This window comes from Heptranchias perlo, chromosome 2, assembly GCF_035084215.1.
Source record: "Heptranchias perlo isolate sHepPer1 chromosome 2, sHepPer1.hap1, whole genome shotgun sequence".
Taxonomy (NCBI): domain Eukaryota; kingdom Metazoa; phylum Chordata; class Chondrichthyes; order Hexanchiformes; family Hexanchidae; genus Heptranchias; species Heptranchias perlo.
Window position 1 is genome coordinate 161,574,579 of NC_090326.1, and position 23,910 is coordinate 161,598,488.

The 23,910-nt window shown below is 45.1% G+C and overlaps 1 protein-coding gene across 1 annotated transcript in view; it reads right to left on the reverse strand.

The window, feature by feature from the left end:
• mindy4 (MINDY lysine 48 deubiquitinase 4) overlaps positions 1-23,910 on the reverse strand; it is a 168,118-nt gene that overhangs the window by 102,012 nt on the left and 42,196 nt on the right. Inside the window, exons 6-7 of the mRNA XM_067968294.1 lie at positions 16,673-16,722; positions 13,545-13,657 (exon numbers count right to left, since the gene is read on the reverse strand). Coding sequence (XP_067824395.1) covers positions 13,545-13,657; positions 16,673-16,722 — 163 coding nt within the window. The remainder of the gene's footprint in view (positions 1-13,544; positions 13,658-16,672; positions 16,723-23,910) is intronic.

Here is a 23,910-nt window from a genome sequence, read left to right on the forward strand (position 1 = left end):
CAGATCTCAGAACATGAGAGCAAAGGGAAAATAAAACCACCCAGATTATTAGGAATTAAGTTGGATTTGTGTGAATAAAAAAAAAATTGTTTGATACTTTGTGAAAATTGGTGAGATCAGATTATAATGAACTTGTCAATTTATCTGGACAGCACTTCTTATTATTGTCAGAATTAGCCTGATCTTTCCTCTTCCCAGGCAGGATGTAACCTTTAGTGAAATTATCTCATTTCATTTTGATTATGATAACTGATTATGAAGTGGAGTACATTAACTGTGGCTTAAACTCCCTCTCTCACCTTTGGCTCCCTTGCACTGCGTCAACTGAGCTCAACGCAAGCTTCAGGAAAGACTGAACGGGCTGGGACTCTTTTCTCTAGAAAAGAGAAGGCTGAGGGTGACCTAATCAAGGTTTTAAAATTATTAAAAGGTTTGATAGGATAGACTTAGAGAGGATGTTTCCACTTGTGGGAGAGTCCAAAATTACGGTCCATAAATAAAAAGATAGTCACTCATAAATCCAATAAGAAAATTCAGGAGAAGCGACTTTACCAGAGTGTGTTTAGAATGTGGAACTTGCTAACACAAGGAGTAGTTGAGCCAAACAGCATAGATGCATTTAAGGAAACGCTAGATAAGTACATGAGGGAGCAAGAGATAGAAGATTATGCTGATAGGGTTAGATAAAGCAGGGAGGAAGGAGGCTCCTATGGAGCATAAACACTGGCATAGACCAGTTGGGCCGAATGGCCTGTTTCTGTGCTGTAAATTCTATGTAGTTTGAATTGGATGGTGAGTGTCAGACCAAAGGCCCACAGCTTCATACTAGTAAAAGGCAAACTTAGAACTGATAGCAGGAAATTATTCACACAAAGAGTGATCGACACATGGACTGGACTCCTGGACAGAGAAGTGGGGGTGAAAACCCTGGAATCATTTAAAAACCATTTGGATGCTGCAATGTTGAGGAGTGGTGAGGGCAGGGTGGGGGAAATAAGATGGGCTGAATAGTCTCCTTCATCTGTAATTATCTTATGACCTAAATCTTTTCCTCCTTAAACTGCAAATCAGACCAATGGAATAATGTTGGAAAAAACCCATTAGTGCCCAGCCTCCATCTGCTGATGGTACCATTCAAAATATCCTTTTGATCAAAAACCTCAAAATTTGACTTCCTTATATGTATTATAGATTGATAATGAAACAAGCTGCATTACTTTTGCTCCTACTGATATATTAACCATTTAACAAGGTTACTGTAATCACTCCAAAATGTCCATTACGCTATATATGAATTATCAGAACTCAGTTAGATTTGTGCAATGCATCATCATCACTGTTGTAATGCAGGGAACAATTCGCGAGTAATTTGCAAGTAACATTCGCGCCAGAAAAGTGTCAGGCAATGACCATCTCCAACAAGAGAGAATCTGACCACCTCCCCATGACATGCAACTGCATTACCATCGCCGAATCCCCACAATCAACATCCTGGGGGTCACTATTGACCAGAAACTTAACTGGACCAGCTTACAAGAGCAGGTCAGAGGCTGGGTATTCTGCGGCAAGTGACTCACCTCCTGACTCCCCAAAGCCTTTCCACCATCTAAAAGGCACAAGTGTGATGGAATACTCTCCACTTGCCTGGATGAGCGCAGCTTAAGAAGCTTAACACCATCCAGGATAAAGCAACCCGCTTGATTGGCACCCCATCCACCACCCTAAACATTCACTCCCTCCACCACCAGCGCACCGTGGCTGCAGTGTGTACCATCCACAGGATGCACTGCAGCAACTCACCAAGGCTTTTTCCACAGCACCTCCCAAACCTGCGACCTCTACCAACTAGAAGGACAAGGGCAGCAGGCACATGGGAACAACACCACCTGCACGTTCCACTCCAAGTCACACACCATCCCGACTTGGAAATATATCGCTATTCTTTCATCATCGCTGGGTCAAAATCCTGGAACTCCCTATCTAGCAGCACTGTGGGAGAACCTTCACCACATGGGCTGCAGCGGTTCAAGAAGGCGGCTCACCACCACCTTCTCAAGGGCAATTAGGGATGGGCAATAAATGCTGGCCTTGCCAGTGACACCCACATCCAGTGAACAAATAAAAAAAACATGGCAGCCAGTTTGCGCACTGCAAGCTCCCACAAACAGCAATGAGATAATGACCAGATAATCTGTTCTAGTGATGTTAGTTGAGGGGAAACTCCCTGGCTCTTCTTCAATATAGTGCCATGGCATCTTGATAGCCACCTGAGAGGGCTGATGGGGCCTCGATTTAATGCCTCATCTGAAAGACGGCATTTCCGACAGTGCAGCACTCTCTCAGTACGGCACTGGGGTGTCAACCTAGATTTTGTGCTCAAGTCTCTGGAGCAGGATTTGAACCCACAACCTTATGACTCAAAGGCGAGAGTGCTACCAATTGAGCCACGGCTGACACCTACACAAGCTGCATTACACTTTTGCTCCTGCTGATATATTAACCAGTTAACAAGATTATTATAATCACTCCAAAATGTCCATTACTTTTTTTAAGATTTATCAGAACTCAATACATTCATGCAATGTATCATTACTTTATAAATACCCTATAATAGTTTAGAATTACAAGTGCTGAGGCACCCCTTGGTACAGTTGATCAATTCACTGCTTTGTCTGCAACTAACCCATACCATTAGGAAGATCCTGGGTCCCAGGTACAATCCTGGTCTGCAATGGCTGCAGCTAATCACAGCCAGGGGAGCAGCAAAGGGCGCTGAGGTCAGTTTGACATTGCTATGGAGAGGAAAGTCGGACAGAATTACTGCCCTCCAATAATTTCTGTTGGAAAGCCTCTGTACGTCAGACAAGATTACTAGATTGGGGTCGTCGGAGAGGAATTTTCCACATTTTCTTTTCCCTTATTGGCCTTGGGTTTTTCTCTTTTTTTGCCTCTCCTAGGAGATTACATGGCTGCTGGGAAGGGAGGGGGGGGGGGGGGGGGGAGGGTGGGGGGGAAGGCAGGGGAGGGGTGTAGGAAGCGTTTAGTCAATGATACCCCAGCCTTCATGAGTGTGCGGCAGGCTTGAAAGACCAGCCGGTCTTTTCCTGTCAATCATTTTCATATGTTGGATCAGTGTTACGCTCCATAAACCCAAATTTCAATCAGGCAGGTTTTACTGGTTTATCCTGAAAACCATAAAGCCTACTCATTCAGTTATTGCCATAGAGGTCTTCCATCGGCCAGACCCTTAGAATAGATCTTAAATGCCACATGGAACGTTATTCCTAGCCTCATGACATAAAATGTGCTCCTGCTCCTGACAGAAGCTCCATTATAGGGATAAATCCTTTTCAATTTGTGTACTATGGCAAAAATGTACTTGCTCCATATTTCACAACACAAGTTTATCACAATGCAAAGTTTGGGTGATTTTTTTTTCTCCGCACTTCATTTAGTTAGCTTTGCGTCACAAAAAGGAGCAGGGGTGAGGGCTGCAATGGAACACGTGGGGCCTCAAATATCTTTTTAGTGGGACAACTGATTTGTTATTGCCCAGATCCATTCAAACTGGCATTCCCATTGTCCCCAGAAATTGCAGTGCTTGGGCAGCACCCATACTACACACAGCAAGTGCAACAATCTGTCACCTCGAGGGTACAGTAGCGTAGTGGTTATGTAACTGGACTAGTAACCCAGAGGTCTGGGTTCCATAGAATGTGATTGCAAATCCTATCACGGCAACTTGAGACTTTGAATTCAGTTTTGAAAAAAATCTGGAAATAAAAAGCTGGTATCAGAAAAAGTGACCATGAAGCTGTTAGATTGTAGTAAAAACCAATCGGCCATCCTCTGGTTATTGACCCTCCTGCCACTGGAAACAGTTTCTCCTTATTTACTCTATCAAAACCCTTCATAATTTTGAACACCTCTATTAAATCTTCCCTTATCCTTCTCTGCTCTAAGGAGAACAACCCCAGCTTCTCCAATCTCTCCACATAACTGAAGTCCCTCCTCCCTGGTACCATTCTAGTAAATCTCCTCTGCACCCTCTCCAAGGCCTTGACATCCTTCCTATAGTGTGGTGCCAGAATTGGACACGCGACTCCAGCTGGGGCCAAACCAGTGTTTTATAAAGGTTTAGCATAACTTCCTTGCTTTTGTACTCTGTGCCTCTATTAATAAAGCCCAGGATCCTGTATGCTTTTGTTTTTTTTGACTCTTCTCTCCCCCTCCCCCACCAGTCCTTAGATACCAATCCCAGGAGCTGCCTTATCTCCTTTAAGAATGAACAGCAGCTTAGGAAACAGCTGCAGGAGTGGCTGTTAAAGCTACAGGTCTGTGACACCAGCAAAAAAAATGTATTTAATGCCAAGAATGCCAATTATATAATGCACTTTCCATAGGCTAAATCCTTTTACTGTTGAAATCAAGCTTTAAATACCTCATAGTGATCCTCCCCAACTTAAAAATATGGTAGCATCTCATTTTCTACTCATTAAATCAATACCACCTCCATATGAAACCTTCACTTATATAAAATACGACGACTCCCATCGTGACAAATCCTTTGCTCAGGACCAGACATGAACCACATTATAATTTGAAGAGGACCAAGGGTGACACTGTGGGGCTGTGCAAAAGGAGCTGTAGGACAGGGCTTTCCTAATACTCAACTGGTAAATTTGCCTTGGAAATAAAAAGACAAAGAAGATCCCAAATCTGATCTTTGCTCTCCATTGAGTTAGCTGTTCTCAGAGTAGAGCACATTAAAATTGGGTTCAATTTGTGAGCTGTGGTTCAGTGGGTAGCACTCTTGCCTCTGACTCAGAAGGTTGTGGGTTCAAGTCCCACTCCAGAGGCTTGAGCACAAAATCTAGGCTGGCTCTCCAATGTAGTGCTGAGGGAGTGCTGCACTGTCAGAGATGCCATCTTTCGGATGAGACGTTAAATCGAAGCCCCATCTGCCCTTTCAGGTGGACGTAGAAGATTCCACGGCACTATTTTGAAGAACAGCAGGGGAGTTCTCCCCGGTGTCCTGGCCAATATTTATTCAATAACCAACATCACTTAAAAAAAAAACAGATTAGCTGATCATTGTCACATTGCTGTTTGTGGAAGCTTGTGCACAAATTGTCTGCTGTATTTCCATCTCAACAGTGACTACATTTTTATTAAAAAATTTTATAGGCTGTAAAGCGCTTTGGGATGTCCTGAGGCCGTGAAAGGCGCGATACAAATGCAAGTTTTTCTTTCTTTCAACGTCCCCAGAGTAGTAGACGTGAAAATGAATGAGTCAGGGATCGCTTTCCTGATTATGCCAGAAAGTCGGTGTATGTGGGTATCGGGTGAGAACAGAATCATGTTCAATTGCGATTCCCTCCATGATCAAATGGCATTGTTCTCCAAGCTCACACATCACCAACATGTGGAGATGCCGGTGATGGACTGGGGTTGACAATTGCAAACAATTTTACAACACCAAGTTATAGTCCAGCAATTTTATTTGAAATTCACAAGCTTTCGGAGGCTTGTGAATTTCAAATAAAATTGCTGGACTATAACTTGGTGTTGTAAAATTGTTTACAAACATCACCAACAGTCAGAGAGCTGCCAAGAGCCAGGGAGTCATACTCTGTGCTAGAGAGTGGAAGGAAAGCAAAGATTGGCCATTCACGCTGCTATTAGTGTGCATGCGCGTGTACGTGTGCACAGCAGGTGGGGATGGAACAGTACTTGGGCTGTGATGGTTCCTGCAATCGAATAGCTGGTTAACGTTCACGGTCCAAGTTCAGACTTAACGAATGGCTATTTGAGCAACCCAGGCAAAAACTTTTATATTAACAAGGAACTACAAAATTAAACACTTAAAATAGGATATTTTTGAATGGATGAACTAGATGGACCGAATGACCTTCCTCATCCATAATTATCTTGAGAACTTTAATAGAAAATTAAAATTTATAAACACTACAAATTTTGTGTAATAGTAAAGGAGGAGGTAGTAGCGATATTGGATAGGATGAAAATAGATAAAGAGGAGGTACTTAAAAGATTAGCAGCTCTCAAAGTAGAAAAGTCACCCGGTCCGGATGGGATGCATCCTAGGTTACTGAGGGAAGTAAGGGTGGAAATTGCAGAGGCTCTGGCCACAATCTTCCAATCCTACTTAGGTATGGGAATGGTGCTGGAGGAGTGGAGGATTGCAAATAATACGTCCCTGTTCAAAAAAGGGGAGAGGGATAAACCCGGCAATTATAGGCCTGTCAGCCTAACATCAGTGGTAGGGAACCTTTAGAGAAAATAATCTGGGACAAAATGAATTGGCGCTTGGAAAAATATGGGCTAATAAATGAAAGTCAGCATGGATTTGTTAAAGGAAAATCATGTTTGACTAACTTGATTGAGTTCTTTGATGAAGGGTGGTGTGGTTGATATTGTGCATATGGACTTTCAAAAGGCATTTGATAAAGTACCACGTAGACTTGCTGGCAAAAGTAAAGCCCATGGGATTAAAGGAACTTTGACAGTGTGGATACAAAACTGGCTAAGGGACAGAAAGCAGTAAGCAGCAGTGGTGAACGGTTGATTTTCAGACTGGAGGGAAGTATACAGTGGTGTTCCCCAGGGATCAGTATTAGGACCACTGCTCTTTTATTTATATATATATCTCAATGACCTGGACTTGGGTAAATAGGGTATAATTTCAAAGTTTGCAGATGGCATGAAACTCAGAAATGTAGTAAACAATGTGGAGGATAGTAACAGACTTCAGGAGGACACAGACAGACTGGTGAAATGGGCAGACACATGGCAGATGAAATTTAATACAGAGAAGTGTGAAGTGATGCACTTTGGTAGAAAGAATGAGGAGAGGCAATATGAACTAAATGGTACAATTTTAAAGGGGATACAAGAACAGGGAGACCTGGGGCTGTATTTGCACAAATCTTTGAAGGTGGCAGGTCAAGTTGAGAAGGCGGTTAAAAAACCATATGGGATCCTGGGCTTTATTAATAGAGGCATAGAGTACAAAAGCAAGGAAGTTATGATAAACCTCAATAAAATATTGGTTAGGCCTCAGCTGGAGTATTGTGTCCAATTCTGTGCACCACGCTTTAGGAAGGATGTCAAGGCCTTAGAGAGGGTGCAAAAGAGAATGGTGCCAGGGATGAGGGACTTCAGTTATGTGGAGAGATTGGAGAAGCTGGGGTTATTCCACTTAGAACAGAGAAGGTTAAGGGGAGATTTGATAGAGGTGTTCAAAATCATGAACGGTTTTGACAGAATAAATAAGAAAAAAACTGCTTCCAGTAGCAGAAGGGTCGGTAACCAGAACACCAGAGGTGACATGAGGAAACAATTTTTACGCAGCGAGTTGTAATGATCAGGAATGCACTGCCCGAAAAGATGGTGGAAGCAGATTCAATAGTAACTTTCAAAGGGGAATTGGACAAATACTTGAAAGGGAAAAATTTCCAGGACTATGGGAAAAGAGCAGGGAAATGGGACTAATTGGATAGCTCTTTCAAAGAGCCGGCACAGGCACAATGGGCCGAATGGCCTCCTCCTGCGCTGTACCTACTATGATACTTTGATTCTGTTTGCTCTCATACATCTTTAACCTCCACCATATTACCTGCGCTATTTTTATTTTTTTTAATTAGTTTTTTTATATATAAAACTGCTCCATCTAACCAAATTTGTCTTTGCTCTAAAAAACCCTTTACTTACTTTTGTTCTTTAGAGGCGGAAGCAAATTCTTTAAAAGTCAGCAAATCTCTTGTGACGCTGCTCGCAATACATCACTTTCTAACAGAAGAACACCAGGCACCACACAATGTAATAACAAGGGAACGTGTTTGGGGTGGGGTGGGGGGGGGGGGGTGCGGGGGTAGAATGCGACTTGCGCACAAAACGGGCGGCAAGTCAGCGCAGTGATTGCTCCGAGCCGGTCCAGCTCCCGAGCCAAATTCACCATTCGGGCTTCATTTGAATGGAAGCAGCGGATGCCAAGCAGGCGCTCCAATGCAGCTCACCGGTTGGGGCACGACAATTTCCAGCTGGCAGTTAGGTCCTGGGAGCTAACCTATTTGTCCCTTTACCACCACAAAGTTTAACTTAGCCATCTGATCTTCCACCTGGTCAACTATCCTCTGTGCTGTAACTATGCAACCCAAGGTCGGTAATAGGCCAATTGCTCTCACTCAGTGAAGTTTGTCTGAAATAATTTTAAAACAAAACCTGAATTTTTAAGTTTCCTACTTGCTCATCTGTGATTTGTTACTGTTTTATGGTCAACAACTTGCACTTATATAGCGCCTATAACATAGTAAAACGTCCCAAGGGGCTTCATAGGAGTGTTAGCAAACAAAATTTGACACTGAGCCACTTAAGGAGATATTAGGTCAGGTGGCCAAAAGCTTGGTCAAAAAGGTAGGTTTTAAAGAGCATCTTAAAGGAGGAAAGAGAGGTACAGAAGCAGAGAGGTTTAGGGGGAGAGAATTCCAGAGCTTAGGACACGGCCGCCAATGGTGGAGCGATCAAAATCAGGGATGCGCAAAAGGCAGAAATTAGAGAAGCGCAGAGATCTCAGAGGCTCGTAGGGCTGGAGGAGGTTTTTTTTTAAAATTTGTTCATGGGATGTGGGTGTCGCTGGCGAGGCCAGCATTTATTGCCCATCCCTAATTGCCCTTGAGACGGTGGTGGTGAGCCGCCTTCTTGAACTGCTGCAGTCCGTGTGGTGAAGGTTCTCCCACAATGCTGTTAGGAAGGGAGTTCTAGGATTTTGACCCAGCGACGATGAAGGAACGGCGATATATTTCCAGGTCGGGATGGTGTGTGACTTGGAGGGGAATGTGCAGGTGGTGTTGTTCCCATGTACCTGCTGCCCTTGTCCTTCTAGGTGGTAGAATTCGTGGGTTTGGGAGGTGCTGTCGAAGAAGCCTTGGTGAATTGCTGCAGTGCATCCTGTGGATGGTACACACTGCAGCCACTGTGCGCCGGTGGTGGAGGGAGTGAGTGTTTAGGGTGGTGGATGGGGCGCCAATCAAGCGGGCTGCTTTGTCCTGGATGGTGTCGAGCTTCTAGGGTGTTGTTGGAGCTGCATTCATCCAGGCAAGTGGAGAGTATTCCATCACACTCCTGACTTGTGCCTTGCAGATGGTGGAAAGGCTTTGTGGAGTCAGGAGGTGAGTCACTCGCCACAGAATACCCAAGCCTCTGACCTGTTCTTGTAGCCACAGTCTTTATGTGGCTGGTACAGTTAAGTTTCTGGTCAATGGTGACCCCCAGGATGTTGATGGTGGGGGATTCGGCAATGATAATGCCGTTGAATGTCAAGGGGAGGTGGTTAGACTCTCTCTTGTTGGTGATGGTTACAGAGATAGGGAGGGGTGAGGCCATGGAGAGCTTTGAAAACAAGGAAGAGAATTTTTAAAATCGAGGGGTTGTCGGGCCGGGAGCCAATGTAGGTCAGTGAGCACAGGGGTGATGGGTGAATGGGTCTTGGTGCGAGTTAGGATATAGGCAGCAGTTTTAATCTCTGACTTGTTTTTACGTTCCAACACTGGATGGGATTGCGGACTGATGAATAAACTTGTCTGTAACCCACTGTATACGCAGATGAGCCAACTCACGAATTGAAATAAGTCTCAACCCAGTCTTAATGATCACAAATCACCAGTGCAGAACTGCCCATAATTCAGCTGTGACCTGGTGACATCACCCAAAGAGATCTTAGGGATATCTGATCTAAGAAATGGAGGAAATAGCAAGGTTTCAGGTGAGTTATAATCTGCCCCAGTAGGATGTAGATCCAATCTCAACAACTCTCAATCATATATACAATTGCACAGTGTAGTAACTATGGTAAAAGTTGGGTGGCAAGTTTCGATTTTGATTAGGAACTAAATCAATTTCCGTGTGACTCTGCTGCATTGTTCAAACTTTTAGCCTCAGCAGTAGCAACTGCTCTCAATCCTTACATATTTAATGGAGCGGAGACCCTGCACTGTAGCACAAATGGAAAAGTCAGCTTGGTATTACAGGGGTCGCCAAGAGGTGGAAACCACGGTTAATTACATGGAACGGGTTGCAATTACCAGGAACGGGTTGCAATTACCATGTTGCTCATTTAACCCATGCTATATCTGGGGCTGCTTGCTGCTGATATTGGGTCCAAACAGTGAGAGCTTTCAGGCACTCCTGCTAATATCTCCTTCCTTGGCTTGGTGTCAATTTTTGTTTGATTTCGCTTCTGTCAAGTGCCTTGGCACGTTTTTATACATTAAATGCAAGCTTTCATTGTTGCTGCTGAAATGGTCCATTCCCCAGCATGAAAATCTCTCACCTTCATGCGTGGAAAAATATATATTTTTTTGCCAATGTTCTCCCTGCCCCATCTCTCCTGAGAGCATCAACTCCTTGCTGGGCTAAGAGTTCCTAGATGCTGTGCATCCCCCAGGACCTCACCAAACTGGACTTTATTAGTGTGTGAGTCTAGACTCTGAAGCCTCGATTTTAACCTAGCCCACCTGGTGCTAACGGATCATTAAAAACGGCGGCCAGGGGTGGGGGGGGGGTCTCGCGCCGGGCAGATGGGAGCCAACTTCTCATGTCATTGGTGCCACGAGACGATTTTAACGGACACAAACCCGCCCAGCTTCAAACCAGTCAGTAAATCCTGGCGCGATTGATGGCTCATCGAACCACTGATGCTGCATAAAAGGAGCACACAGCTGCAGCATGGCAAGTCATTGGACAGTCGCTGTCTGGCTTGCCAGGAGAGTCTCCAGCTTCTGGATTGTTTCTTTCCTATTTTTTTTTGCCTTATTTAACCTCAGAAACCTTGCTCTCATCACCACGGGTTCTTTATTGCCTTTTCTGGATGGAGGAACAGTGGGAGGAAGAGGAGGAGCAGCAACATCTGGGAGCAGCACCTCTTAGAAGACACCAGGAGAGGGGGCGCAGATCGTAGGAGGCTATACCCAGCATGCAGGGTGAAACTTTCTTGGACCTGTCTGAGGAGCAGTGCCTCAGGAGGCTTTGCATTACCAGGCAGGCTGTCTCAGACATTGCAACCTCCTGCAGGGGGACCTAATGCCTGCTGGACCAGGGGCCATGCTTTGCCAGTGTCTCTTAAGGTGATAAAGCCCTCAACCCCTTCAACTCTGAATCCACTCTGCAACAAGAGACATCACCCGCAGCTCCCAGATTAAGCAGGTCACCAATGCCCTCTTCACCAAGGCAAACCAATACATAATCTTTCCCATTGACCTCAGCAGTCAGCAGGGGCGAGCATGTGGATTGGTGGCAGTGACCGCACTTCGCCCGCGTGCAGGGCGTCAGTGGCGGCACGCATGTTACCACCAGGGCATCAGATCACCAGCCAGCAGCATTTATCATTAGAAAATGATGCCACTCCATCAATATGCAGCCAGTGGCTGATCACAAGAGACATGATCATGCAAGTTTATGCCAAGTACCCAACGCAGCTGTCAGGGCGCATTTATTCCGAGACAATGTACCAATATCTAACCTTTATTGCATAACCTTAAAATTAAAGCTAGGCAGTTTTGGATGAGCTCAAATTTACGGAGGGTGCAAGATGGGAGGCCAGCCAGGAGATCACTGGAATTGAACACCACTCTGTCCAAGGTGGACACCTGTCACTCAAAGCTGGTCCCAGAGCCTGCATGGCTGCCATTTCAACTTCCACAAAGCTGGCAAGCGTGAGAACATGGACTACTGTTGTGAGGGTCCACAGTTCCCACCAGTTTAAAAACAGTTTCAAGACAGGAAACGAAAGCAGGCGAATGCAACCTGGCTTTAAGAGCTGCATCCCCGCTTTAAGTAGAGTCAGGAGTTGCGTTGAACATTGCGCGCAACATGGCGGGGGGGGGTAGGGGGGGCAGGCTGCCCAATTAATGGGTAGGGACTCACATTGGCAGGATGTGACTAGTGGAGTCCCACAGGGATCTGTCTTGGGGCCTCAATTATTCACAATATTTATTAACGACTTAGATGAAGGCATAGAAAGTCTCATATCTAAGTTTGCCAATGACACAAAGATTGGTGGCATTGTAAGCAGTGTAGGTGAAAACATAAAATTACAAAGGGATATTGATAGATTAGGTGAATGGGCAAAACTGTGGCAAATGGAATTCAATGTAGACAAATGTGAGGTCATCCACTTTGGATCAAAAAAGGATAGAACAGGGTACTTTCTAAATGGTAAAAAGTTAAAAACAGTGGATGTCCAAAGGGACTTAGGGGTTCCGGTACATAGATCATTGAAGTGTCATGAACAGGTGCAGAAAATAATCAATGAGGCTAATGGAATGCTGGCCTTTAGAGGACTAGAGTACAAGGGGGCAGATGTTATGCTGCAGCTATACAAAACCCTGGTTAGACCGCACCTGGAGTACTGTGAGCAGTTCTGGGCACTGCACCTTCAGAAGGATATATTGGCTTCGGAGGGAGTGCAGCGTAGGTTTACTAGAATGATACCTGAACTTCAAGGGTTAAGTTACGAGGAGAGATTAGCGAATACAACCCCAATTTGTGTAGAGTTTAGAAGGTTAAGGGATGATCTGATCGAAGTTTATAAGATATTAAGGGGAACAGATAGGGTGGATAGAGAGAAACTATTTCCGCTGGTTGGGGATTCTAGGACAAGAGGGCACAGTCTAAAAATTAGAGCCAGACCTTTCAGGAGTGAGATTAGAAAACATTTCTACACACAAAGGGTGGTAGAAGTTTGGAACTCTCTTCCGCAAACAGCAATTGATGCTAGCTCAATTGCTAATTTTAAATCTGAGATAGATAGCTTTTTGGCAACCAAAGGTATTAAAGGATATGGGCCAAAGGCAGGTATATGGAGTTAGATCACAGATCAGCCATGATCTTATCAAATGGCGGAGCAGGCTCGAGGGGCTCCATGGCCTACTCCTGTTCCTACGTTCCTATTCTGCAGGCCATCGGGAAGGACAGGCAACCCATGATATTCTAATAAGGCCCGGGAGTTAAAATGGCCCCGGGCCTCATCTTCACCTCCTTGCAGAGATTCCCGGTGACCCCAATGGCCCCTGAAATAAAACAGAAAGTGCTGGACAACACTCAGCGGGTCAGGCAGCTTCTGCGGCAAAGAGCAACAGAGTTCATGTTTCAGGTCGATGACCTTCTTTCAGAACTAACCCCCCCTCCACTCCCCGAACCACGCAGAACTCCGCCTGCCCCTAATGTGTTGAGTTAAATTCGGGGTTGAAGTGTGTGGGGGGGCGGTAGAAGAGTGGGGCACCACAGCTAGGCCCAATCCTGTCCTCACCAGATATCCACACAGGCGCAATTTCAGCAGTGGCACTGGAAAGGCGATCGGGAATAGACACTCTGATCAATTTTACTCTCCCTAACCCAGAGGCGCTGAAACCAGAGGTAATACTCTTGCTGTCGCTCCACTAAGAACAGAAATTAAAATGTGGTGAAGTGTATGGTGACAAACTAACACGTCAATTCAAAACACAAAGATTGCCAACAAAATAACTTACTATTGCAAGAGACTGGTCTATAGGTTTTGAGTCAATGTGGTGCTTACGAAGAGAACTGAGGAGTGGGATTTCACTGACTTCATCCAATTCATCATCATCATCATCAATGTCCGCTGCAAAATAAATCACACAAACGTTCGGGTTGGACCAAATAATTATACATATTGTGTATTCTCAACCCAAACAAATTCCCGAGCAGTGACCTGTATTACACTAAACAGGCCATGCAAATGCCTGGGTAAAAATTGGTGATAAGTAACCAGGGGAGGGTACTGAAGCTGACAGTATCATTGGGTTCAAGAGGCAATTCAGTGCATTTCTGGAGAAAGAAGGATCGAGTGACCAAGTCAATAGTTGGTCTTAATCTCCAAAAGAGACAGACTAATTGGACTTAATGCATTTCAAAGCTCCTATGCTCCAATCTAGTCATATAACTATAGCATTAACACAGGGAGGACGGGGAAGGGGGATGGAAGGGAGGACGGAGAAGGGGAGGGGGAGGGTGAAGGGGGAAGAAAGGGAGGATGGAAAAGGGGAGGGGGAGGAGGAAGAGGGAAGAGGGAAGAAAGGGAGGACGGAGATGGGGAGGGGGGAGAAAGAGAGGAAGGAGAAGGGAGGGGGAAAAAGGAAGTATGAGAGGAGGGGGACAAAGGAAGTATGAGGCTAGGGGGGAAAAAAGGAGAAGGGAAGGGGAGAAGAGAGATGGGGAATTGGAAGGAGGAGTGGGGGAGGGAGGTAGAAGGGAAAGGCAAAGGGAGGAGGGGTAGGAAGGAGGGAAGTGGGGACAGGAGAGGGTGAGGGATGGAGGGAGCGGGAAGTACAGACATAGCAAGGGGGAGAGGAAGAGGGGAATAGGAGTGGAAATCAGAGGAGGGGCAACAGGATGGAGAGGCAGGGGAGGAGAAGGCAGCTGGAGCACGCTCAGATGCAAGATTTTTTAATATGTTATAAACATGTCTTCCCACCTCTAAAACAACATCTAGGCTGCCCAAAGACTGGTTGGCACATTGCCCTTTCCCCTCTGGGATACAAACTGATGAGAAATGGGTCTCCTTCCTCTTACTGCTCTTAAGGAGTACTGTATAAAATGAGTGTAGGCAGTTTCAACCCAGGTCTTAGGAGGCATGGCCCCACAGCACAAAGATTTCCCTAATTTGGTACAAATTGGTAATCGCACTTGGACAGGCCACAGGAATGGGTGTTAGTATGAGAGACTGAATTGTCTCATTAGTGCAGTAGGTTGTGCACTGATGGGGCAGGGTAGCAGGAACTTAGTTCTGCAGGTGTCTGACCTGGAAGCACTTGATGGTGACACAGGGTGCCTGAAATGGAAAATGTGCCATTTCCCTGCACACTTACATCCCTCACCTCGCGGGGCAAAATTCCACCACAAAATAAAAGGCAATGGGATTTCCACACAAGAAGAAACATAAATGATGCATTGCATTGTTCAATAGGGTAGACATAGTGAAGATGTATCCACTTGTTGGGGAGTCCAAAACTCTTGGCCATAACTATAAGATAGTCACTAATAAATCCAATAAGGAATTCAGGAGAAACTACTTTACTCCAAGAGTGGTTGGGATGTGGAACTTGCTACCACATGGAATAGTTGAGGCGAATAGCATAGGTGCATTTAAGGGGAAACATAGAAACATAGAAAATAGGAGCAGGAGTAGGCCATTCGGCCCTTCGAGCCTGCTCCGCCATTCAATATGATCATGGCTGATCCTCTATCTCAATACCATATTCCCGTTCTCTCTCCATGCCCCTTGATGCCTTTTGTGTCTAGAAATCTATCTAGCTCCTTCTTAAATATATTCAGTGACTTGGCCTCCACAGATTTCTGTTGTGGAGAATTCCACAGGTTCACCGCCCTCTGAGTGAAGAAATTTCTCCTTGTCTCAGTCCTAAATGTCCTACCCCGTCTCCTGAGACTGTGACCCCTCATTCTGGACCCCCCCCCCCCCAACCAGGGGAAACATCCTCCCTGCATCCAGTCTGTCTAGTTCGATGAGGGAAGCTAGATAAGTGCATGAGAGAGAAAGGAATAGAAGGACATGCTGATAGGGTTAGATGAAGTAGGGTGGGAGGGGACTCATGTGAAGCATAAACACCGGCATGGATGAGTTGGGCCAATTCACCTGTTTCTGTGCTGTAAATTCTATGTAATTCTGCTGGTCAGGGCCTATTTTAAACATGATGTTAAAAACAATATATTATACATTAATTTTTATTTGTAATGTCATTTGTCAACATATAATGCCAACCTATCGGAGTAATTCAGTAAACGTGGTGAGTCTTTGTTATATAGCTAAATCAATACAAAAGCATTAAAAAGGGCTGGTGGCAACTTATGAACATTAAGACGACAAAGCTTCCACCTCCCATATAGCCGGTGCACCTAAATGTGTTATAAGCGATGCCTTTGTAACTGGATTCAATGGTAATGGCAAATGGTGAGCATCATTTGCCCGATATAGGCGGGTGACCGTGATAAGCATGGATGATATAAGTGGTGGGGACCTGAATAGTCTTTCTGATGTTAGGAGCAAGCAGACGCACCCTCTAGCAGTAAAATCTACCCACCCGGGAGATCAAAGCTCTGCACACGCATCCAAGGAAAGAACAGCAGAGGTTTGTCACTGCGCTCAGTGCAACGTGCAGCTAGCAGGCTAACTCAGCTGCACATCGAACTCTACAGGTGCCGGTCTGAAACCAGTACCTGCAGAGCTGAAGACAATTAATCAATGCCCCCCATCTTCATTTCATGCACAATTCCCAAACAGAGCACAGCACAGGCAGGTGACTTGCCCCTAAGCCTGGGCCAGTGTAACCAAGACAGGCGGTGCACAAGAAAATCCAAGGTTAACTTTTAACAATTGACCCTTCTACCCCTTAGCAAAGGGCCACAGCTCTCCTCGTCTTCCTCTGACCAATATCTGGAACTTACTGTGCGAGTCTTCATAGAGGAATCAACCCAACACAACCCAGGCCTCACTACTTGGCAGTGGAGAATTGCAGGACACCTATTTCTTAAGCCTTATACATTATTTAAACCAGTATTCCAAAATGTGTGAACAGTAACTTCAGATCTACAGAAGGTTCAAAAGGTTTACAAGTAGTACCTATCTGCAGCCGTTCTTCCAGTTGATTTTCAGAACACAGAGAGGGCTTTCTGGAAAGCAAAAATAAGATGTTATTTTATGTGAAGGTAGTCAGTATAGTCCAACACATCTATGTAAACTAGGGCAGACGTGGAGTCTAAATGATTTACCAGTAGCTAAATCCACGAGCATGTTCATTTTCACGCTGCACCAAACCCATTCCAGAGCATATTCTCCCATATTGACATTATAACAATTATTAACACGCTCTGGCATCCATGTGTTCATTATTCATGTGCAAATCTTATGGGGAAGAGCCAGCAGGCTGCTCGACTTCAGGAAGCATGAAAGTCTGAGCGTTCTGACATGCGCTTTTAGTACAGATCAGTGAATAGCGCAAAGGTGTAGGAACCCAGGTAGATTTTCACCTTCCTAACCCAGAGGTGTCGAGGTAAACTGCAGCCTGCCTTGCAGCCACCTCGGCTGAGAACACATAGCTCAGTGACGATAGGGATCAAATCGGGTACCCCCTCGGTTTTTCCTTATTCGTTCATGGGATGTGGGCGTCGCTGGCGAGGCCAGCATTTATTGCCCTTGAGAAGGTGGTGGTGAGCCGCCTTGAACCGCTGCAGTCTGTGTGGTGACTGTTCTCCCACAGTGCTGTTAGGAAGGGAGTTCCAGGATTTTGACCCAGCGACCATGAAGGAACGGCGATATATTTCCAAGTCGGGATGGTGTGTGACTTGGAGGGGAACGTGCAGATGGTGTTGTTCCCATGTGCCTGCTGCCCTTGTCCTTCTAGGTGGTAGAGGTCGTGGGTTTGGGAGGTGCTGTCGAAGAAGCCTTGGCGAGTTGCTGCAGTGCATCCTGTGGATGGTGCACACTGCAGCCACAGTGCGCCGGTGGTGAAGGGAGTGAATGTTTAGGGTGGTGGATGGGGTGCCAATCAAGCGGGCTGCTTTATCTTGGATAGTGTCGAGCTTCTTGAGTGTTGTTGGAGCTGCACTCATCCAAGCAAGTGGAGAGTATTCCATCACACTCCTGACTTGTGCCTTGTAGATGGTGGAAAGGCTTTGGGGAGTCAGGAGGTGAGTCACTCGCCGCAGAATACCCAGCCTCTGACCTGCTCTCGTAGCCACAGTATTTATATGCTGGTCCAGTTAAGTTTCTGGTCAATGGTGATCCAGGATGTTGATGGTGGGGGATTCGGCGATGGTAATGCCGTTGAATGTCAATGGGAGGTGGTTAGACTCTCTCTTGATGGAGATGGTCATTGCCTGGCACTTATCTGGCACGAATGTTACTTGCCACTTATCAGCCCAAGCCTGGATGTTGTCCAGGTCTTGCTGCATGCGGGCTCGGACTGCTTCATTATTTGAGGGGTTGCGAATGGAACTGAACACTGTGCAATCATCAGCGAACATCCCCATTTCTGAACTTATGATGGAGGGAAGGTCATTGATGAAGCAGCTGAAGATGGTTGGGCCTAGGACACTGCCTTGAGGAACTCCTGCAGCAATGTCCTGGGGCTGAGATGATTGGCCTCCAACAACCACTACCATCTTCCTTTGTGCTAGGTATGACTCCAGCCACTGGAGTGTTTTCCCCCTGATTCCCATTGACTTCAATTTTACTAGTGCTCCTTGGTGCCACACTCGGTCAATTGCTGCCTTGATGTCAAGGGCAGTCACTCTCACCTCACCTCTGGAATTCAGCTCTTTTGTCCATGTTTGGACCAAGGCTGTAACGAGGTCTGGAGCCGAGTGGTCCTGGCGGAACCCAGGTTTGCATGGCTCGGCTACTTACTATATAAACGGCTGAGCCACTGAAGGGAACCACCCAATCACTTTCTTCAGTGGTCTAGTAAGTACAGTGATGCTTACATGTGGATACCTAATAACACGCGAGATGTAGTATAATAAAATGTGTTAGGCCAGGATGTCGATACGCAGGTAGCCAACTGTCACTCCTCTACTTGGTTGCATTGGCCCAGGTATGCGTCAGTTGGTTATTTATCTGATTCAGGTAACTGTTTTCACAATAGATTATGTTTCGAGATTGATGCAAACATTGTAACCAAACAAATCACGTTTAGCTATCACAATGTACAAATCAAAAGCAATGGAAGCTCAATGGCTTAACAGATCAATTCATTTGAAACTTGATTAATAGCTCATAATTAGAGAATAGTGCAAAGCAAAATCATTTCTTCCACTCTGTGTTCTCACTTTATGTGGTAGTTTAAGGTCACTCTTTTGCACAGCCAGCAATCTTTTCAGGCAGCAAGTTTCACATAGCAGTATGTAAATGTACAAAAAACACTCCTTAGGGAGGAGAGAAATTACCACAACCAGTACTTTGTCAGACTTGCTCTTCCACATATGTATATTTTAATGACAATAACCCGCACTCTAACATTCAGTTTGGTAGGCTTAGTTTATGTGGTGCCCACTTCTTGGATGGGGCATAATCGCAGGATAAGGAGGCGGCCATTCAAGACTGAGATGAGGAGGAATTTCTTCATGCAGAGGGTTGTGAATCTTTGGAATTCTCTACCCAAGAGGGCTGTAGATGCTGAGTCATTGAATATATTCAAGGCTGAGATGGATAGATTTTTGGACTCTAGGGGAATCAAGGGATATGGGTATCAGGCGGGAAAGTGGGATTGAGTTCGAAGATCAGCCATGATCTGATTGAATGGCGGAGCAGGCTCGAGGGGCCGTATGGCCTACTCCTGCTCCTATTTCTTATGGCTTTCCTTCAAGGCAACGTGCAAAGACGGTTAGACTGATAAATCCAAGAACTCCATAAACTAGGAATATTGACAGCAATGAGGTAGTCCTGGAAAAACTTATGCTTGCTTCAATTTGATCTTCATTATAATGTAAGGAATTGGGAGGGAAAAACAGAGACATAAAGGAATCATTGGCTCTTGCTCACAGGAAAATCACCAACTTGGAAATGAGAGATACCAACAACAATTTGCATTTACATGGCGCCTTTAACGTAGTAAAACGTCCCAAGGCACTTCACAGGAGTGATTATCAAACAAAATTTGACACCAAGCCACATTAGTAGATATTAGGACAGGTGACTAAAAGCTTGGTCAAAGGGGTAGGTTTTAAGGAGCATCTTAAAGGAGGAGAGAGAGGTGGAGGCACAGAGGTTGAGGGAGGGAATTCCACAGCTTAGGGCCTAGGCAGCTGAAGGCCCGACCGCCAATGGTGAAGTGATAAAAATCGGGGACGTGCAAGAGGCCAGAATTGGAGGAGCGCAGAGATCTCAGAAGGTTGTAGGGCTGGAGGGGGTTACAGAGATAGGGAGGGGTGAGGAAATGGAGGGATTTGAACACAATGAGAATTTTAAAATCAAGGTGTTGCCGGACCGGGAGCCAATGTAGGTCAGCGAAGCACATAAAAGCCACCATAAAAATTACTGAACAATATCCAGATCCAAACCTGAACACAGAATCATATCCATATCCTCATAAAACCTGGACTGCCGTTGAGTGTAAAAAGTTGAATGGACAAATCCTTCCAAACTGGGAAGGATCAAGCAAAATGTCTGTGTTTTTACCTAACGGAAGTCCAATCCCTTGGTGGGATAAAACAAGCAGCTTGATCTAAATGCTTGTTGAGCATTGTGAACTTAAAATATTAGACATTATATTGTATAGCCAAAAATATCGTCAAGAGACATGAACCTTGACATCCAAGGTAGCATGCTATTTGGAAAAAGATTTTCAGCCAAGGAGCACAGAGATCTCGGAGGGTTGTGGGGCTGGAACAGGTTACAGAGATAGGGAGGGGCGAGGCCATGGAGGGATTTGAAAACAAGGATGAGAGCAACCACCTACATTTATATAGCCCCTTTAATGTAGGAAAACATCCTGGTGGAGCAGGTGGATGTTAAAGGTTGAATGTTAAAGTTTCAATAGCACTATTTATAGAGTTTTCCTGGTGTCCTGGCCAACATTTATCCGTTAGTCAGAGCGCCAAAACAGATTTATAACAGCTAAGCTAGTCATTGATCTCACTGATGTTTGTAGGATCTCTCTATGCATAAAATGGCTGCCATTTCACAAGATCACAAAATAATTATGGATAAGGAATTCTATTAGGCCATCTTAATTCATCCACTCAAAGATCCTCACTGCAGCATCCAATTTTTTCTGAAAAGATTCCAGAGTTTATTTGCCTCAGCTACTCCATCTAGGAGATGTTGTCCAGGGGCTGCAGAAAACTACTGAGTTTACTCCGAATTGCTAACACTCAGGCAAAAGTAACTTTTGAACTGAAGTGATCTGCAGTTCAGTCACTGGTCTGAGCTGGCCGGAACCGGTTTGAATTAGTTACGCTTCTAAGCAACAAAGGGGATGTGATGAGACACCAGTCCTTATTTAGAAAAGGAGTAATGAGGTGATGCTACCTAACCCCTTGGAACAGAGCCAATCAGGGCATGACACCAACCACTCAAGCAAATCTAAGCCAACGGGAGAAAGACAACACCACTCGAAGAGATAAGACTTGGGAATAAGACTGAAGAATTGCAGGCTTGGTGCCAGTGTGTGCGAAACTCCGGAAACTAACCATCGTGGAAGTGGAAAACCCTACGTCAGGGACGTAGAGACGACGTCAAGAGAGAGAGAACGGAACGCCTGGCCAGCGTCAGCTCTCCATTCCGGGTAATATAGTATCCTTTCTATTCTGTGACCACTCGGAGTGTCAGAGAAACCTAGTGGGTGTGCGTTTAAATCCTAGTTTGGGTATAAAACTGTATAACCTGCTGTAAACTGCATGCCTATATCTAACCAGATGTATAAGCTATATGTACATGATCGAACAACGTTAATAAAGCGAATTGAGAATTAAGAGAGAATTGACTCGTCTCCTCTTTGTACTAAGCCAATAACCGTAACCGGTGACCTCCGGTCTACAGAGCCCATTCCACGTATTGATCGCTCCTTCTGTGAAGAAAAATTTCCTGATATCAGTTCTAAATTTACTTCTTACTAGTCTGTGTCTCCTTGTCCTACTCTCACAATTTAATGTGGAGCAATATTCCGGATTTACCTTTCCCATTTCTTTAACTAGCTTATAGATTTGATAGAGGTGTTCAAAATCACAAAGGATTTTAACGGGAGTAAATAAAAAGAGAAACTATTTCCACTGGCAGGAGGGTTGGTAACAGGAGGACACTACAAAGATTCCAAGGTCTCTTTCAACTTCACCTTTAGCCATTTCAACAGCATCATGCAGAATGTGCGTTAGCCATTTTTCCTTCAGAGACGAAGTACTTCACACTTCTCTATTATATTTCATCTGCCATCATCCTGGCCATTTACAAAGTTCAGCGAACTCATTGTGTAACTCCTGAGCTGGCTCCACTGATTCCACTGTCCCTCCTTGCTTGGCACTATTTTGAAGAGCAGGAGAGCCCTGGCCAATATTTATCCCTCAACCAACGTCAATAAAACAGATTATTTGGTCATTATCTGACACCACGGGTTGCTCTGCTGCACAGGAGGGGAGGAAGAACAGTGGCAGGGCTATAGCGATAGGGGATTCGATTGTAAGGGGAACAGATAGGCGTTTCTGCAGCCGCAAACGTGACTCCAGGATGGTATGTTGCCTCCCTGGTGCTAGGGTCAAGGATGTCACGGAGCGGCTGCAGGGCATTCTGGAGGGGGAGGGTGAACAGCCAGTAGTCGTGGTCCATATTGGTACCGACGACATAGGTAAAAAAAGGGATGAGGTCCTGCAAGGTGAATTTAAGGAGTTAGGAGATAAATTAAAAAGCAGGACTTCAAAGGTAGTGATCTCAGGATTACTACCGGTGCCACGTGCTAGTGAGTATAGGAACAGGAGAATAGACAGGATGAATGCGTGGCTGCAGGGATGGATTTAGATTCCTGGGACATTGGGACCGGTTCTGGGGACCTGTACAAGCGTGACAGGTTACACCCGAGCAGGACCGGGACCAATGTCCTCGCGGGGGTGTTTGCTAGTGCTGTTGGGGAAGGTTTAAACTAGAGTGGCAGGGGGATGGGAACCTGAGCGGGGAGTCAGATGGGAATAAAATTGAGAGCAGCAAGAAAGGGGAAGACCCAGGGGAAATCTACAATACAAATAGTACAAACAGTTGTTCAAGAACAAGTGAGAGGGAAAAGCGTAGAGCAGCGGAAAGAAAGTGTACTTTAGGCACGACACAAAATAAAAACTAGAAAGCGTAAGGCGATTAACCCAGCATCAAAGCTGTGGCAGGGTGTTGGGAACCTGAGCAGGGGGACAGAGGAAAGTGTGTCAGGAAGGGACAGAAGGTATGGAGTAAAAGGTAAAGTGTTAAAAAAGGAAAAAGCAGGAACTAAGTGTCACAAAACATATTTGAAAGTTCTTTATCTGAATGCACGTAGCATTCGTAACAAAATGGACAAGTTAACAGCACAAATAACTACGTATGGGTATGATCTTGTGGCCATTACAGAAACATGGCTGCAGGGTGACAACGACTGGGAATTAAATATGCCAGGGTATTTAACAATCAGGAAGGACAGGCAGGAAGGAAGGGGAGGTGGGGTGGCTATGTTAATAAAGGAAGGAATCACTAATACACAGAGAAATGATATTGGGACAAAGGATCAGGATAATGAAACAGTTTGGGTAGAGATAAGGAATAATAAGGGGAAAAAAACACTAGTGGGAATAGCATATAGGCCTCCTAATAGTTGCAACTCTGCTGGAAGAAGTATTAATCAGGAAATAGTCAGGGCATGTAATAAGGGAACAGCTATAATTATGGGGGATTTTAACTATCATATTAACTGGACAAATCAAATTGGGCAGGGTAGCCTTGAGGAAAAGTTTATTGAGTGTATTAGGGATGGATTTCTTGAGCAATATGTAGTTTGCAAGTGCAGCAGGTGATCAAGAAGGCCAACGGAATGTTGGCTTTTATTGCTAGGGGGATATATGAGGAGAGGTTGAGTAGATTGGGACTCTACTCATTGGAGTTCAGAAGAATGAGAGGCGATCTTATTGAAACATATAAGATTGTGAAGGGGCTTGATCGGGTGGATGCGGTAAGGATGTTCCCAAGGATGGGTGAAACTAGAACTAGGGGGCATAATCTTAGAATAAGGGGCTGCTCTTTCAAAACTGAGATGAGGAGAAACTTCTTCACTCAGAGGGTAGTAGGTCTGTGGAATTTGCTGCCCCAGGAAGCTGTGGAAGCTACATCATTAAATAAATTTATAACAGAAA